This window comes from Durio zibethinus, chromosome 26, assembly GCF_047325235.1.
Source record: "Durio zibethinus cultivar Kanyao isolate XHJ-2024 chromosome 26, ASM4732523v1, whole genome shotgun sequence".
NCBI classification, from domain to species: domain Eukaryota; kingdom Viridiplantae; phylum Streptophyta; class Magnoliopsida; order Malvales; family Malvaceae; genus Durio; species Durio zibethinus.
In genome coordinates, this window is record NC_143187.1 from 8,642,879 (window position 1) to 8,658,575 (window position 15,697).

A 15,697-nucleotide genomic window follows, 5' to 3' on the forward strand; every position below is an offset into this window, starting at 1 on the left:
CGCATCAACCCGTTGATCCGACCCAAGGTTCGCGCAACCGACTCGACAACACAACTCACCCTTTTACCCCTGATCGATTCAGCCGAACCGATCCAGACCGAGATCGAACCGTGGGAACTACCCAGACTAAATCGAACCATCGAACGACTAGATCCCACATTGACCAGACCGTTGACCTATTCGGTTCAGGTAAAAAAAAATTTTTTTTTAATTTTTTTATATATTATTTTTATAATATTTATGCATACTAAAATATTTAAATTTGTTAGAATAATATTTTATGTAGTTAAAATTTTTATAATTTTGTTAATTTTAAAATAAAATTTAAAAAAATAATAAACTTTATAATAATAATACAATTAATAAAAATATATAAGAAAAAAAAATTTTATCTGACGATGAGATTCAAAGATACTTTAAGTAGTGATACCTACGAGATCTTTAGGTAAGAGATTTGTTTAAATACTATCAGAGCATTGAGTATTTATTAAAAAAATTTTAATACCATAAAAAATTTCTTTTGTTATAAAATAGTAAATAATAATTAACTAATAAATTAAGAATAAGCAATAGAAATAGAAATAAGAAAAAAAAAATTTTATCCGATGATCGGATTCTAAAAGTATTCCGAGTAGAGATGTTTTAAGAAATTCTTTTGTGAAAAGATTTTTTTAAATATTACCAGTGTATTAGAATATTTATAAAAAAATCTTCAATATAATAAAAAATTCTTTTTCTCCAAAGTTTTAAATAAAAAAGAAATAAAATAAAATTAATAAATTTTTTTTAACAAAAATAAAATATTTGCATCAGCATATCAGCATTTTTCATTGCATGCTTAATAAAGTTTTTGTGAAAAATAAATTCGAGTATCCGAAGATAAGATTTCTAAGGTATTTCGAGAAACAATGCTTAAAAAATCTCTAGGTGAGAAGGAATTCTTATAATGTTACCAACATACTTAAGAATTATTTCAATAACGAAGTTCTAATTTATTTTTTTCGAATAAAATTTGAGCTCTAAATAAAATTAAATAAAAAAATAATTTCCAACAAATGAAAAAAAATCAAAAAAATTATTTTTCAAACACCCAAAATAAGATTGTTTTTACCAAAATCAATGGATAACACATGGTTAATTGGAACCATTTTAAACAGGCATTGTGGGGATGCTAATTATTTTTCACGCGTAACTGACTCTCGAACTCAGACTATTTCGTAGACCGTAAAATTATTTTTTTAATAATTTTTAATTAATTTTAAAATTTTATTTAAAGGATAAATTTTAATAGGTAGCCAATCGCACCTAGCCAAAAAAGATTGGTAATGACTTTTTTATTTTTTATTTTGTTTTCAAATTCATCGGACGGACACAAAACTGTTACGACAGTTGCTAGACAACATGCATACCTTTTAATAAAAATTACACATTTATTTATAAGAAACTCCGAATTCATTTTCACTTGTTTCGTTAGAAAATAGACTAAATAAACTTTCCAAATATATATGGCTTCATTTGTAATTCCTTGTATAAAAATTAAGAGAAATTTCATAATTCCTCTTTATTGCTGTTGCTAAGCAGCTTACACATCTTTAAGTAAAAATTAAACTACTTTCATTTATTTCCTTGAAAAGTAAATTCAGTAAGTTTTCCAAAGATATATAATAATCATTGTAACATTTTATCCCTTAATACAAAATATTATCTTAATTCACCATTATAAATACCATGTTTCATACGAAACGAAAATTTTTCTTTATAACTCTATCAAATTTATATTTCTTATTTTTATAGCAATAAAATCACATTATTAAATTTTTTCAACATTTTATTAGATCTTAATTAAAGTCTAAATGATTTGCCTAAACCAATCTTAAAGAAGGATTATGGATTTCTTAAAATTTTAGAATTTCTTAACTATAATTTAAATCTTAATACTTAATAATTAACATTATTTCTACAAAATTAAATGAAATTATTTACTTACCTTTAAAAGTCAATTGTCCTTGTAAATTTTGCTTTTACCTTTGAAAGATAATTATCTTCGTAGATTTTATTTTTATCTATATAAAAAAAAGAGAAATAATATTTTATTTTCTTTCCATCAGTTATCGTTGACCAAAAATAATAATATAAATTAATCCTATTAAAAATTGAATTATTTACTACTAAATCTTCTATTTTTTAAACTTTTTATTAAAAATTCCTTTCACTTATAAAATACCTAAAATTTCTTTTTTTTTTTTTTTTTTTTACGGGCATTACAAATGCATCATGCCATTTGTAACATAAGTACAATTTGTTGTTCTTTCTGTCGCGTTGATGATCCGGTGCGTCCTCCTGAGCCCCAGCTGCCTCCTGTTTTGCTCCAGGACCACCATATAAAATTATATATATAGCATTGTCTATTATCACATTAAATTATGAAATTCTTTAGAGATATCCAAAATCCTGAAAAACATATATTTGATTTGCAGAGTTTTGGAAAGGAACTGCCAAGCGAGCAACTGAACACTAATTAATGTATTTTAAAGGAAATGCTGTTGAGAATCTTGAGATACATTTTCCAGCAGATGTAAGCAAATTAGGCCTCTTCTCATATTTACCAACAAAATGAAAAGACGGCAGACAAAGGCAGTGACCACAAATGAAACTAAGAACAACAAATGGATGGCAATGAAAGAGCATAGCCTTAGATCGTTTGGAATGTGCTGTTCATATAAAAGGATATGGCAAAGAGAGAGCATAACCGTACTGGATCTCTTGGAATGTGCTGTTTTCCTTTCGTTTTCATTTTAACCTTTTTGTTTTTGTTTTTTTTTAATTTTCTATTAGATGTCTTTTAATAGACTCTAGTTAAAGATAGTACAGAGAAAATCTGAAGCCTCCACTTCCATTAGCTCTTGCCTCTGTTTGAACTTATAGGATCCAGGACCACATTGTCTCGAAGGCATACTAAAGCACAATAACCAAATGCTGATTTGCCTTCTCACTTTCTGCGTAGCAAGATAACCTTTCTGACACGTAATGCAGAGGCGATGTGAAATATAAAAACAAATAGATTAGATAATTAGAAGAGTGACAAGAAAAAGGAAAGGAATATAGAAAAAAATAATCCCAGTTGATGATATCCTTCTGTCTTAATTTCATCAATGTCATCTTGAATATGTGAAGTTGTGAAAATCACTCCAAATGCATGAAGCGTATTGAAAAGATGGGTAATAAACGTCTCCGATTCCTTAGATGCAGAGATGCTAATCGTGCATCCAGATTTTTCTAGTTAAAAGTGTAGGAGCCTTCTGCAAATTAGGCCTATCTTTTGGTTTACCAATGGCCACTCCACTAGTATGTAGCAAGCCTGGTTTCTCAAACGCGACTATGAATATACGGATGCGAGGTAATTGGTCAACAATGAAAGTGGATTAATAGATGATTTCTGTGAATTTAAGGTGCGGAAGCACCAAGCGATTATCTGTGACAAAATCCTCCTCTCTCAAAAAGGGGAAGGCACCTTACACACCAAAACTAAATCTCTTCATCGTGAAAAGTAATAGATAATAGGATTGATACCTGCAGGGTGAATTTTTTGGGCAGCATTACATGAAAGCAAACATCATGCATTGGCTTTTTGGGGAAATGAAATCACTAAACGACCTTAAACATCAGAATTCACACGATATAGTTAATTCAAATATTTGAAGAATATAACACTACTAGGAAAATGGGTTTTAGCAACTTGTGTTATTATTTCTTTTCAGTGAGGAAACATCGTCAAACCTAGTACAAGGTGGTAAGGCCAATGGAATCAAAAGCGACAGGACCACTATTCTTTAGAACTAACTAAACAAATTGGATGTGCCTCGAATATACTGTTTATGTGGAAAATACGACACTTATATCGTTTTGAGATGAACAAGTCCCGGTACTTGTTCATCTACAATATATATCTATATATAGGCCTTGAGACTCAGAACTGTTACATGGACAAAGTGAAATGCATGGATGAATTAGTTTCAAGCAAAGGAGGAAAAATGCATGGATGCATTACTGGGCAAATCTCCCTTGGAAGCAGCTAAACTTGGTTGCATGTCGAGGCATGTGGCAGATAAAATTAATTAAGCTCACTGCCAAAGGAGATTTGCCCCGCAATTCAGCCATGCAAACACATTTAGCAAGCTACACGTTGGTTTACTACCTGATGCAGCATAAAAGCCACTAATATGGTAATGGCACACATCAAGTGGCACGTACTTTTTCCTCATTCATTTTTTTTGTTCTTTCCTGATCTCTTTATCAGATATGATTTGTTTTATTTACTTTTGACTTCTTCATGTACATTTCCTGCTTTAAAATAGAATTAAAGGACGGAAAAGTTCATCATTTTATTTCTTTACGAAAAGAAATTTTTGGGGAAAAGAAGCAACAGTAACTCCTAGAATCAAAGCATGTGAGTTAATTCCATGGAATTGGCATGTTGGCAAACCACGTGTCGCTGATCAACGGTTCAGCTGCTTGCCTTTTCATGTGAATTTCAGCTTTAATTAAAAGAATGGCTGCTTTGAAGTCCTTAGTATACCAAAAAAAAAAAAAAACTGGCAAAAATCTGTGAGTTTAAATACTTCCACGTCATTCTTACAAAGCGATAACGACATGTAGTATTAAAAAAAATTGTTACTACATAAAAGCGAAAGAATTAAGAATGGCACCTACATTATGTATTAAATTTGTTAAGGAACCTACTTAATTAATGTATAATCTATTCTTGAATTTATTGAAATTAGTTTATTAAATATTTAAAAAATTATATAGTATTTAATAATCAACTAGTGTTTATAAACGTCTATCAAGAGGACTCATAAAATATAAATTTTCATACAATGTAAAGATTAGGGCATTTTACTGTCGTTAGTTAGAATAATTATTAGCAACCTAGATAATTTCACTTTTACCTTTCCTTTGTTATCATATAAATATAACCGTTAAGCTCAATTTTTTCGAGTTTAGACGAAATATTTTACTTTTTGACCTTATCAAACTTCCAATAATTATCAATAATTTTGATTTAAAAAATCTCATACTTATATATATATATATATATTGTTTTTCTCTAAAGTACCCTTGCTGCCCCAACCTAGCTAATTGTTTAATTTGATATTCTTTATTATATCTTGGTGGAGTCAACCTATCGAAATTAGTCTGATTCACGTAATTTAAAATTAATAATCGTGATCCACGGATGCCAACATCTATTATTTGCATTGGCCTCAGTTCACACTTTGATAAAATACATTATTAATCTAATAATAGTTTTTATACATTGCACGCCATCATGCTGCAATCCCTTTATAATTTTCTAAAATATTCAAAATTTCTTCTTTTGATCATCATAATTCTCTTAATTTCTATTGTTTCTTAGCCAACCTTAATTTGAAATATTTGTCTAATTAACCACATGAAGTGTTGGGCAAAGATGTTAAGTCATGGTCGTCATCATTATCAACAGTGTTTATATATTGGGAGCATCTAGTAGCCTCTACACTAACATTCTAGTTCCCACCAGACGCAACGCAATAATTCCTTTTTTTTTTCTTCTTCTTGTTCTTAAAGCCACGTCATGTCCGCACGATCTAATCACTTTGCTTTCCAGGAAAATGCAACTCACTCGGACAAAACATAAAAGTAAAACAAAGTTTAATAGTAGGTAATACTAATAATAAAATGTTTTTATTAATACTATAATACCCCGGGGAAAACGTGTGTTTCTTCTGTTTAACTGTTTTTTGTCAATTGTATACGGCGTTACGGGTTTTTTGGTCACATAATTGGTTTATATATATAGTAAGGATTAAGGTCCAAATTCAACCATAACCTCACAAATTTCAGAATTCTAGGGTTTTTTTTTTTTTTCTTGAAGCTGCCTTTAATGGAGTCAGAGGAGATTATGAAACTCTATGATTCATGTTGGTTTGAGATGGAAATTTTCAAGACACAGAAATCTCCATCAACATCTGCAAGTTTTGAACCAAACCCAGATTACCAAATTGAAGAAAACTCATCAAAACCAGATTTTACACGCACCTCAACTCTCCATACAAGGTCCATGAGTGACCAGTCGACCTTAATTAGCACAAGTTTCATAGGTTCTGATTCTTTCTCACCAGACTCAGTTCTCCACTCACCAAAGCTCCATAAAATCATATCAGGCAAAGAAATTACGGAAGAAGAGTTGCAAGAAACTATTCAAGAATCACCTAACAAGAAGGTGGTTGCTAGTAGGAGAATTACAAGAAGAAAGAAGGGTACAACTAAGAGCTTGTCAGACTTGGAATTTGAAGAGCTAAAAGGGTTTATGGATCTTGGCTTTGTTTTCTCAGAGGAAGATAATAAGGATTCAAGGTTGGTTGAGATAATTCCTGGGTTGCAGAGATTGGGAAGGAAAGAGGGTGAAGAAGACAGTAAGGAAGCTGATGATAAGGTTGAAGTTTCAAGGCCTTATCTTTCAGAAGCGTGGGAACTTTCAGAAAGAAGAAGAAAAGAGAACCCTTTGATGAATTGGAAAGTCCCTGCTTTGGGTAATGAGATTGACATCAAAGACAGCCTCAGGTGGTGGGCTCATACTGTTGCATCTACTGTAAGATGATGAGAATTGAATTCACAGTTCAAAGTTTTGGTTTTCTTGGGATTTTCCCTATATTTCTGTCTAAATTCCTTTGCTTTTTACACGATTTTTGCAATCTATATATTTTCTTTGTTTCAGTTTATTTGTAAATAAGAATTACAAAGAACAACAATTTTTTCCGTCAACGAATTGATGATTTACTGGGTCCTTAGTTTTAAGTCTTTACATAAATTTGTTTACTTTGAGGTTGTTGTTATCGCCTACCAAACTTGAAAAGTTGACGTCTAGAAAATTCTAAACCCAGTGTGTTTGACCGGAAGCTTCGACTAAAAAATATCTCAAATTGTCTCACATTCTTGCTCCGAAATTTTAAGGGAAAATCCATTGTTAACTCCGTCTCAGATTCACAGGCAATTTTTATTTTTATTTTTTTGTCTTAGTAGTAGATGATATATGTCAGTTTGCATAAAAAAAATTGTTGATCCAAGTTTTGTCCCTAAAAATATACTTAATAATAATGTACAAGTTGTGATGTTAACTCACGACCTAACAAAACGGCTATTGCTTTACTTGGAGGTTGGAATCTCCATTCTAGGGGTCTTTGATAGTGTGATGAAAGGGATTTTCATCTAATCACAACTGCATTTTTTTATTTAATCCTTAATGCATCGCCTTAAATATTGAAACACGTGGAAAATGAGGGCATAGTAGGCCCATGGAAGAAATGGATAAGATGACCGCTTTGAACTCATCCCAAAGTCAAAAGTTGACGCCCAAAGAAAAGCTTCAAACCAAGCCCAAATTAGTAGTGGCTAATTGTTCTATGGTTGGCTTGGCTAGCATAGCAACTTGATGGCTTATTTGAGATAAAAAAAAAACCAAATATTTATGAAAAATTTGAAGGAATTGATTTAATTTAGCATGGAGTCATAGTTCTATTTTACCAATAAATTCAACTTTCAAAACCAACTCAATATATATATATATATATATATATGTACGTGTGTGGTATTTCCCATCTTTATCATTCATGGAATTTTCAAGAATTTGAGTGGAAAAAGTAAGGATTAAAAAAATTTTGAAAGTTGGTTTTAGAAAATTAAAATTTTACTTTCAGATTATTTTAATCACTCTTTCTACGTTTACTTTATTACCTTTTCTTTTTCTTTTAAAAAGGATTTAGCATTTGGAATACTATAATAATAGCGAATTGAGAGTTAAAAAAATTATAAAAACAAAAAATAATAACCAATACTAATTAGGATTGTAATCGAATCGAATTGAGTTGAATTGAGTCGATATAATAAAAAATTTGAACTTGAGTTTGATTCTTAACTTATGACTCGATACTCAGCTCAAACTCGATCGAGTTTTATCTTTTTAACTCGAGTTTGATTCGTGATTAAAATCGAACTACTCGAACTCGCTCGATTAATATATAAAAATAAGTTTGATTCATATACTTGATAAGAGTTCGATTATTTGTGCTCTAGTTCAAACTCGAATTCGATATATTTTATTAATTAAAATAATAAAAATATATTTAAATATAAAAATTCGATTAGACTCACGGACTATTCGAATCAAATATAAAAATATTTGAATTCAATTCGATCGATGAATCGAGTTATTCGAGCTCCACTCGATAATAATTAAAATTAATTCAAATTTTATTCAAATCAAACCTAAATAATTTACAAATACTAATATATTATTTATATTCTTAATATTAACCAATAAAAATATTTGTCCACGTCATTTTTTACCGTTGGCTGATTTCTTTTCTTCTTCCGTGAATATACTTTGCAAATCCCCAAACAGCCCACTGACTCAAGTTACCTGGTTTTTCTAATAGACCAAACTACCCTCATTCCTCCATTCTTCCCTAATAAAATAATCTTGTGGCAACAAAGGGTTAATCTTGCCATTTCGGAAAAAAAAGAAACAAAATTTCCCTGATACTTTCGTCGAGAGAATCAAGCTAAATGATGCTTAACTGTACTAGCTTTCTCAGCTTCTAATTTTCTCTGTTTTATTAATGTAGTCTTGTTTTACGTCTTTGGTCCTCTCATGGATCGTTCGAAGAATGTCATGGAGAGTTTGGACTCTCTATGGTTTTTCAACAACGTGCTCACTTTACCAACATTTCAGCAAAAGGGTCATCGTGCGGCTGCCATTGATGAAGACACGGTCAAGGAAGAAGAAGAACCATCAAAACCCAAGATTGAGGAGGCTTCTAGTAATAAGATTTTGGTTCCAAGGTGTCCCAAATGTGGTGAAATTGCTGTTGCAATTGAGCAGCAGACAGTGCAGCCAGTTAAAGAGGTGGAATTTGCAAAACCAACAGAGAAGCCAGAGAGAAGGAAGAGGAGGAGAAGGAAAAGAAGCAAGAGAAAGGTGCTTGGAGAGCTTGATTTGGGGTTCCATGGTAAAATATTGGCTTCTGAGTCTTCGTTTTCTGAAGAAACATACGGGTATCCAAACTTTGAAAGCCAACATTTCACTAAAATGCCTCCTTTGAATGATGGTTTGGCCATGAAAGAGCACCTTAAGTCGTGGGCTTATGCTGTGGCCTGCACTGTCAGATAAAAGTAACTAATTGCTTTCTTCAAGTTGGAACCTGATCACTTTGTTCGCGCACTTGCTCAGTTGTTATTTTGACACTTTTTCCCCCCTCATTTAACTCATCTCCATGACTGTTAACTCTGTATTTTCTTTTTAGCTTCTTAGTATGTTTATTTTCCATTTTGGTTTATGTAATTTTGGTAGATGTTATAACCAAGGTTAATTAATTTGATGTGGGAATGTGAATGGTAGTGTTGTCTAGTTGTTTTCCTTTCTTTGTGATTCTGTTTCAAATTATGGGTATCGTAAACACTTTAAAATTCAAATTCAAGCAAGATTGTCCATCTCAAGAAATTGTAGTATTTCAAAATGTTATTTGAAATTTCATTAAAGTCAATGAAACATGACCCAAATTTTACAATTTTACAATTTATTTCTCGCACCATGTAAAGAGTTAACGCTCCACCTTACACAGCATTTCTACTACCATGCAATGATATAAGATCAAAAGAAAAATGATAAGACATGATTGTTAAAAGTAAGCCTATGAAACTTTCACGTGAAGAGGAAAATATTTGGCAAGATCATGTCATCTTTTTTCTGCAACTAAGACATGACCGCTTTCTGAAACTGAACCCTGCACCATCCAGGAAACTTCCCAGTCATTTCCAATTTTCTATCTGATAATTTATACACAATCTGTTACATAACAGTGTTTTCACTGTTAAATTCTTCAGGCTATTCCATACAATTTTCTCGTTCAAGTCATTGAACATTTGACTCACGCCTCTGTGATAAAAAACCAAAGATGTTGGCTCTTGGTTTTTTTTTTTTTTCAGCTGTTATTTCCCCAATGCTGTCCTCCACTTACCGACTACTCTCACTAGACTAACGTGAATCCAGGACATCTACTAAAATCAAGCTTTTGGTCTTTTTGTATGAATAAAATTTATGGGGGCAAGCGTTTTAAGTTTTAACTGACTTCTTTGGTCAACTTTTTTGGCTGTCATGTTGAACTGCGAGGCCTATCTACGTCAAACTGCTGTTTCGAGTGGAGAGGCATCGGTAGAAGAAATCTAAAGAAACTTTTCAGGGATAGTGCCAAGTTATGCTAGGGCCAAATTAGGTTCACATGCAAGATAATGGTGTTATCTTTTCTTCACATTCTTGGTTTTGATTGCCAGGAAACAAGTGAATGAACACAAACTAAATACTAAATGATTCATAATAACATGTTACTTACCACTTATAATTTTTTTGAAAAAAAAAAAAAGAAATAAGGAATTGCTTGGTGATTGATTAAGTCAAAATCAAAGCAATTTGGCATGTTTTGCTTAATCACTACTTTAATCAGTTGGTTTTATAATACAAATCTTGATACTTATATGCATTTTTTTTTAATAAAAGAGGCCCAGCCAAAAAATAAAGAAAAAAATGTATATGTTAGTATTCCCGTTAAATACTATTTTTTAAAAATTGATATATAAATTAATTAAATTAAATTTTAGTATATAAGTTAATGGTATGACCGTTAACATGTGATTAATATTTTCATTCTTTAATTATTTTAAGTTAAAATCAACCTATAGATACTATATACCAAGTGATAATTTTCTAAAGAAAAATATATTTCAATAAAACTATTTCTTTTTTACAAAAGTGCAACTTTCAATGAATGACAACATGCATTAGTCTATCAAAAACGGATTATATTGAAATTGATGTTATAATCTTACAAATTTTCTATTTTTTTTGCCATAAATTTTGTTTAATGATACATATTTAAAGGAAATAAAAAATCAATCCGCAAGTTCAAAAAAATTAAGTTGTGATTAAGGAACTGGATCTAATGTGGGCCGAACGCCCAAAGCCCAACCCAACCTGATAGTGGACCCTTAAGCCACTATTATCCATTGCCCTGAAAAACAACCGAAAAGCCACAGCCCATCAGATAACAAGGGAGAAAGAAACCGGAGGGCAAAGTCGAAGGAGGCGCAAATGACGGAGTCAAGACGATTGAGAGGTCACCAGGCCACCGCCACATGCTGTATCGCCTCACGGGACCGACCCGGCCTCGTCGCCACTTCTGCCGAAGTAACGCTGCTCTCTTCTTCTTCTTCTTCTTCTTCTTCTTTCAATTTTAATTTTTACTGAAGCATTTTGTTTTTGCTTTTTTAATATAAAAAATAATTTAAATTAGGATGGGTGCATTTGTTGGTTTGATATGCGTTGCAAAGATGTACAACTTGTCATGGATGTTAGCAACGAACCAGTTTCATCCGTATGCTTCAACTCAGGTAAGTTTCTATCATTTTCCGTCTTAATTCATTTTCCATTTAAATTTTCTTCTAATTACTTTTTTTTTTATTATTTTTGCGTCGAATGCAGGAAATGAAAATATAATCTATGTTTCAACTGGAAATGTGGTCAAGTGCTTTGATGTGAATATGGTAATCCATCTTCTTCCTCTGACTGCCTTTCTATTCATTAAGTTTAATTTAAACTTGCTTAACAGCATTGTTCGTTTATAGTTAGCAGAGAACTCGTGGAAGCCTTTGGAGATTTATAGCTATAATAAAGAGGAGATAAATCAGGTAGAGATTATATGGAAAAATGAACTTTTAAAATTGGTTATGCTTTAGTTTATGAAGTGAATATTTCTAAAATAGAGTTTTTTTTTTTTGGTGTCTATGCAGGTTACTTGTAATTCTAAATCATCTTTCCTGGCAGCTGCGGATGATGGTGCTGAGATTAAGGTATTTGAAGGGTTTAGTTAGCTGTATTATGTTAGCACCATTAAAATTCCATTCTTCACAAATGGTAGTATGTTGGTTGGTTTGTTAATTAATGAAGAACTAACGAATGAATATCTAATGTTTTCGTGCATGATTGTACTTTTATTTGCTAGATAGATGGTTGATGCACCGATTTTAGCGATTTAACCATGCATGGTCATCTATGTCACAGATCATTGATATTCGTCAGCAATGTGTTTTCAAGACATTGAGAGCTGGCCATACAAGTGTATCCTTAGTCTTGAAGGTATTTGCCTTTTCCTATTCTCCTTCAGTATATAATGGTATGAATGTCCCCATGGTTTCTCAACCAAAAATTACAGGCTATATATTTGGTTTTTTGACATATTTGTTCTCAAAAAACTTTTATCCTTTTTTTAGTTAAATGAATGTATGTTTGGCTTCTGGAAAATCTTCTTTTAATCTTCTTATGGCAAGACTTTAAGGTCATGTTGGGTGCATACATTGATGGATAGGATAGTATAATAATCATTCTATATTATATTTGGTTTGTATCTAATTGAAGGGGATCGGATTACAAGAAGAATTATCATCCACTTGGTATAAGATGGTTTAATCCTCCCAAAGTGGAGAGAATTATTTTTAATCTATAGGATTAAACTTACATGTCCTATTATACCCTTAAAAATTACATCAATAATTTAAATTGTATAAACTTTGAGGAAGGATAATTTTGATCAATAAATAAATTATCTTATCTTAATCCTTGCACACATCAAACATAAAATAGGATGACATTATTTGATTTAATCCTATTCATAATATCATCTTACCCTATCCTATCATAATCTTGCGTACCAAACATGACCTAAAGACTTCTTATTGCTGTAATCCTAAGTGGGAGGATTATGTTTGGGTGATATGCTACTCTTCTCCTCATGGAGTTAGCTTGAGTCTTTACCCTTCTTTCATATATTTCTCAACTTAACTCATCATAGATCTGCAGCAGTGTCCAATTCATTCCTTGGAGACCTTGGGAAGGTAATATGTTATTGTTTTATAGTACTCTTTTAAATCTGTTTCTCTAACTACACTTTTATTTAAAGTTTATAGCTGTAAAGTTTCTCTTGGCTGTCCATTACCAACATTCTGTGTGAATGTGACCTGCAGAGTTGATATTGTCCTTTTGCTTCATTCTGTTCAATTTATTTAATTAAATAGTGCATCAAAGTTCAGGATAGTTTTTCTAAATATTATGTTTTATTTTGGGAAATTTTGGCAGTCATTACTGGTGGTCTTGATTCAAAACTTATCACTTGGGACTTCTCAAAAGGACGCCCTTCCAAAATTGTGGATTTCGGTATGTATGTCATAAACTCTTAGTTCAGTTGTTTGATGGAGCTTCTTCAAATTTGAGATGTGTCATATCTACAACATTTGTATGGTATCATGGACAATAAACTTAAGGTGGTGCATCTTTATTAAACATCAGCGATTTGATCCTCCTTATGATTATTCTAAAAAAATTAAGAATAGTGCATGTACTGATTCATGTCTCTGATTTTGCCTTCTTCACTGCAGGCCTGCCTGACATGAGTAGTGGTAGTAATGCTGGACAATGTTTAAATCCAGCTTTTGTGCACTCAATAAAAGTTCCTGATGTTGATATGTTGGACAAAGTAGGCAAGATATGTGTTGTGGCCAAGGGTGATGGCGTTATTGATGTGATCGATATGGAATCAGAACTTGCAGCCATCAAGACTAAAAGTTCCACAAAATCCCGAAAAGGAACTCATTCAGTGTCAAAAGCCAGTCTTCCAGTTGATGGTGGGGTGAATGATGAAAACGAAAGAAAATGGTTGCATTTGAATTACTCTTTAGGTGGTCATACCGCTGCTGTATCTTGTGTAGCATTTTCTTTGTTTGGAGAGAAGGGGAAGTTCCTAGTTTCAGGTGGAAATGACAAGTTAGTCAAGGTCTGGGATTGCTCCAGGTGTCTTGATTCAGGGCAGACTGGAGGTAACAATGAGCTTCTACATTTGAACATCAATTTAAGCAAAAAGGTGAGGTCTATTGCCTCTTTCTCTCTATGTTTCATTTCTCTTATCTACTTATTCAGAGCTTTTCATCTTGAACCTCTCTCCTTGTCAGGTTAATTGGCTCTGTACAACTCCAGCTGAATCAGATAACCTTGTTGTCTGTGACACAACTAAAGTAGTCAAGGTCTACTCTGTTTCCTAGATCAAAGCTGCAGAATCGTTGATGTTATCAGTTGACATTGTGGAGAGCGTTGCCTGCTTTTGGTGCATGAGATTGTCTTCTATTATTTCTGGAGTATTTTGTCGTTGATCCATGATCAGCTTGGCATAGATATCACCTATCAACCAGGAAAGATAGCCTTGCTGCGCATCATCAATCCACACCTCAATTAAGGGGATAGTATCCTCAACACTATCGACTGATCAGAGATATAAATTATCTAAGCTGGAAAATAGTTGGTTCTAGTGAGTATATCTTTTTTGAAGAAAATAGAATGAGACGAATAATCTCATTACTGTTACCTTGGAGGTGTAAACTTGATCCTGCAAAATTTTGAGTAATTCATTCTTTGTACCCTTTATCCCGTGTGAATAAGTAGTAGTCTTAAATTTTCTTCCCTAAAGCTGAATTTTATCAGTGGAATCTGCTCTGCTGCGTACTAAATTTCCCCAAATTTTGTAGTGGAACATTCATGGAGGATCATTTCCTAAGTAGGTTGTTTTGGATTAGGGAAAATGTTGAAGTCCAAATTCCCTCACTCCATGAAAGTCATCTAGAGTCAAACATAACTAATCGGTTTGGGTTTCGTTTAATGCAGGGGGCATGGCTCCTGTTCTCACTTCTCAGTGTGGCATTTTCCAGGTTACTGTCACATTTGTAAGCTGTTATTTCCGAAGCTAGAAAGTCCCATGATTAGCAAACATTGATATCTCCCAATTTTGTTATCTTAAATCCTGAGATAACCTGAAGCACTCTTTTTCACTATTATTGGCAGTGAATTTAAAATTTAGAAGTCTTAAGTTGGTGACTAGAATTGAAGGCACTTGGCATCTAGAAGCTTAGTGCACTTTTTACCTATCCGCGAGGACAAAATTACCAAATAATCGGTGGAATGAAACAAAAATAAGTACTGTACATGATAAACAAAGGTTAAGGAGCCTCACAGATATAATCATTTTTTTCATTTTGATAGTCTTAAAGAATGTTAACACGAGTCCCGCCAGATAGAAAACTCTTCAACGTGGGTGGGATCATGAATGCAATCAATGTCAAAACCAAAGGGTGGGTTCACCCTTGGTCCCAGCCTTGAAGTAGGGACTATCTGGTCTCGCTTAATTCTGTACATGTTAATTTGGTGTCATTCCACACCCATTTCTGACTCATTTTCTTTGTCATTTTTTTTTTATATCATCTTTAAGTGATTGCATGAATCAATTAGATTAAATTTCATATTATTTGTTTTCTAAATTTGCTAGCTAACTAGTGATACTTTTTCTTATATGATCTAGTTTTAAAATCTCCAAATCCAGGAGAAACAATCAACAGTGAATATTTTCTTCAAACTGAATATGCAATACGTATTGTTTATTGTTGCACAGTTGCAAACTTGTAGGCAAGGCTGGTTAGTTAAAGATGTACCTTGCCCAACCGAAAGTTTCCTTAAATTTCCCGCAATTTTTCAAAAATCCTTTTCTCTTAGACCAGCAAAATGTAGACG

General features: G+C 32.4%; 3 protein-coding genes across 3 annotated transcripts; all 3 read left to right on the forward strand.

Moving 5' to 3' along the window:
- Positions 1-5,851: 5,851 nt before the first annotated feature.
- LOC111274230 (uncharacterized) lies at positions 5,852-6,804 on the forward strand. The gene has a single exon (XM_089755836.1). It carries the CDS (start codon positions 5,924-5,926, stop codon positions 6,638-6,640), a length of 717 nt encoding a protein of 238 aa, XP_089611962.1. The 5' UTR covers positions 5,852-5,923; the 3' UTR covers positions 6,641-6,804.
- Positions 6,805-8,363: 1,559 nt separating this feature from the next.
- LOC149511315 (uncharacterized) lies at positions 8,364-9,585 on the forward strand. Its single transcript, XM_089755710.1, has one exon. It carries the CDS (start codon positions 8,690-8,692, stop codon positions 9,206-9,208), a length of 519 nt encoding a protein of 172 aa, XP_089611836.1. The 5' UTR covers positions 8,364-8,689; the 3' UTR covers positions 9,209-9,585.
- Positions 9,586-11,120: 1,535 nt separating this feature from the next.
- Positions 11,121-14,560, forward strand: LOC111274956 (Transducin/WD40 repeat-like superfamily protein). The gene is made up of 10 exons (XM_022860006.2): positions 11,121-11,278; positions 11,385-11,481; positions 11,573-11,634; positions 11,716-11,778; positions 11,881-11,940; positions 12,152-12,208; positions 12,939-12,981; positions 13,223-13,300; positions 13,522-14,003; positions 14,092-14,560. The coding sequence occupies exons 1-10, from the start codon at positions 11,183-11,185 to the stop codon at positions 14,179-14,181; spliced, it is 1,128 nt and encodes a 375-aa protein (XP_022715741.2). The 5' UTR covers positions 11,121-11,182; the 3' UTR covers positions 14,182-14,560.
- The last annotated feature ends 1,137 nt before the right edge of the window (positions 14,561-15,697 follow it).

Coding starts and splice junctions, on each gene's coding strand:
- LOC111274956 (XM_022860006.2), top strand. CDS start 11,183: ATGACGGAGTCAAGACGATTGAGAGGTCACCAGGCCACCGCCACATGC. Junction 11,635..11,715: donor AGTGCTTTGATGTGAATATG/GTAATCCATCTT, acceptor GTTCGTTTATAG/TTAGCAGAGAACTCGTGGAA. Junction 12,209..12,938: donor TGAGAGCTGGCCATACAAGT/GTATCCTTAGTC, acceptor AACTCATCATAG/ATCTGCAGCAGTGTCCAATT.
- LOC111274230 (XM_089755836.1), top strand. CDS start 5,924: ATGGAGTCAGAGGAGATTATGAAACTCTATGATTCATGTTGGTTTGAG.
- LOC149511315 (XM_089755710.1), top strand. CDS start 8,690: ATGGATCGTTCGAAGAATGTCATGGAGAGTTTGGACTCTCTATGGTTT.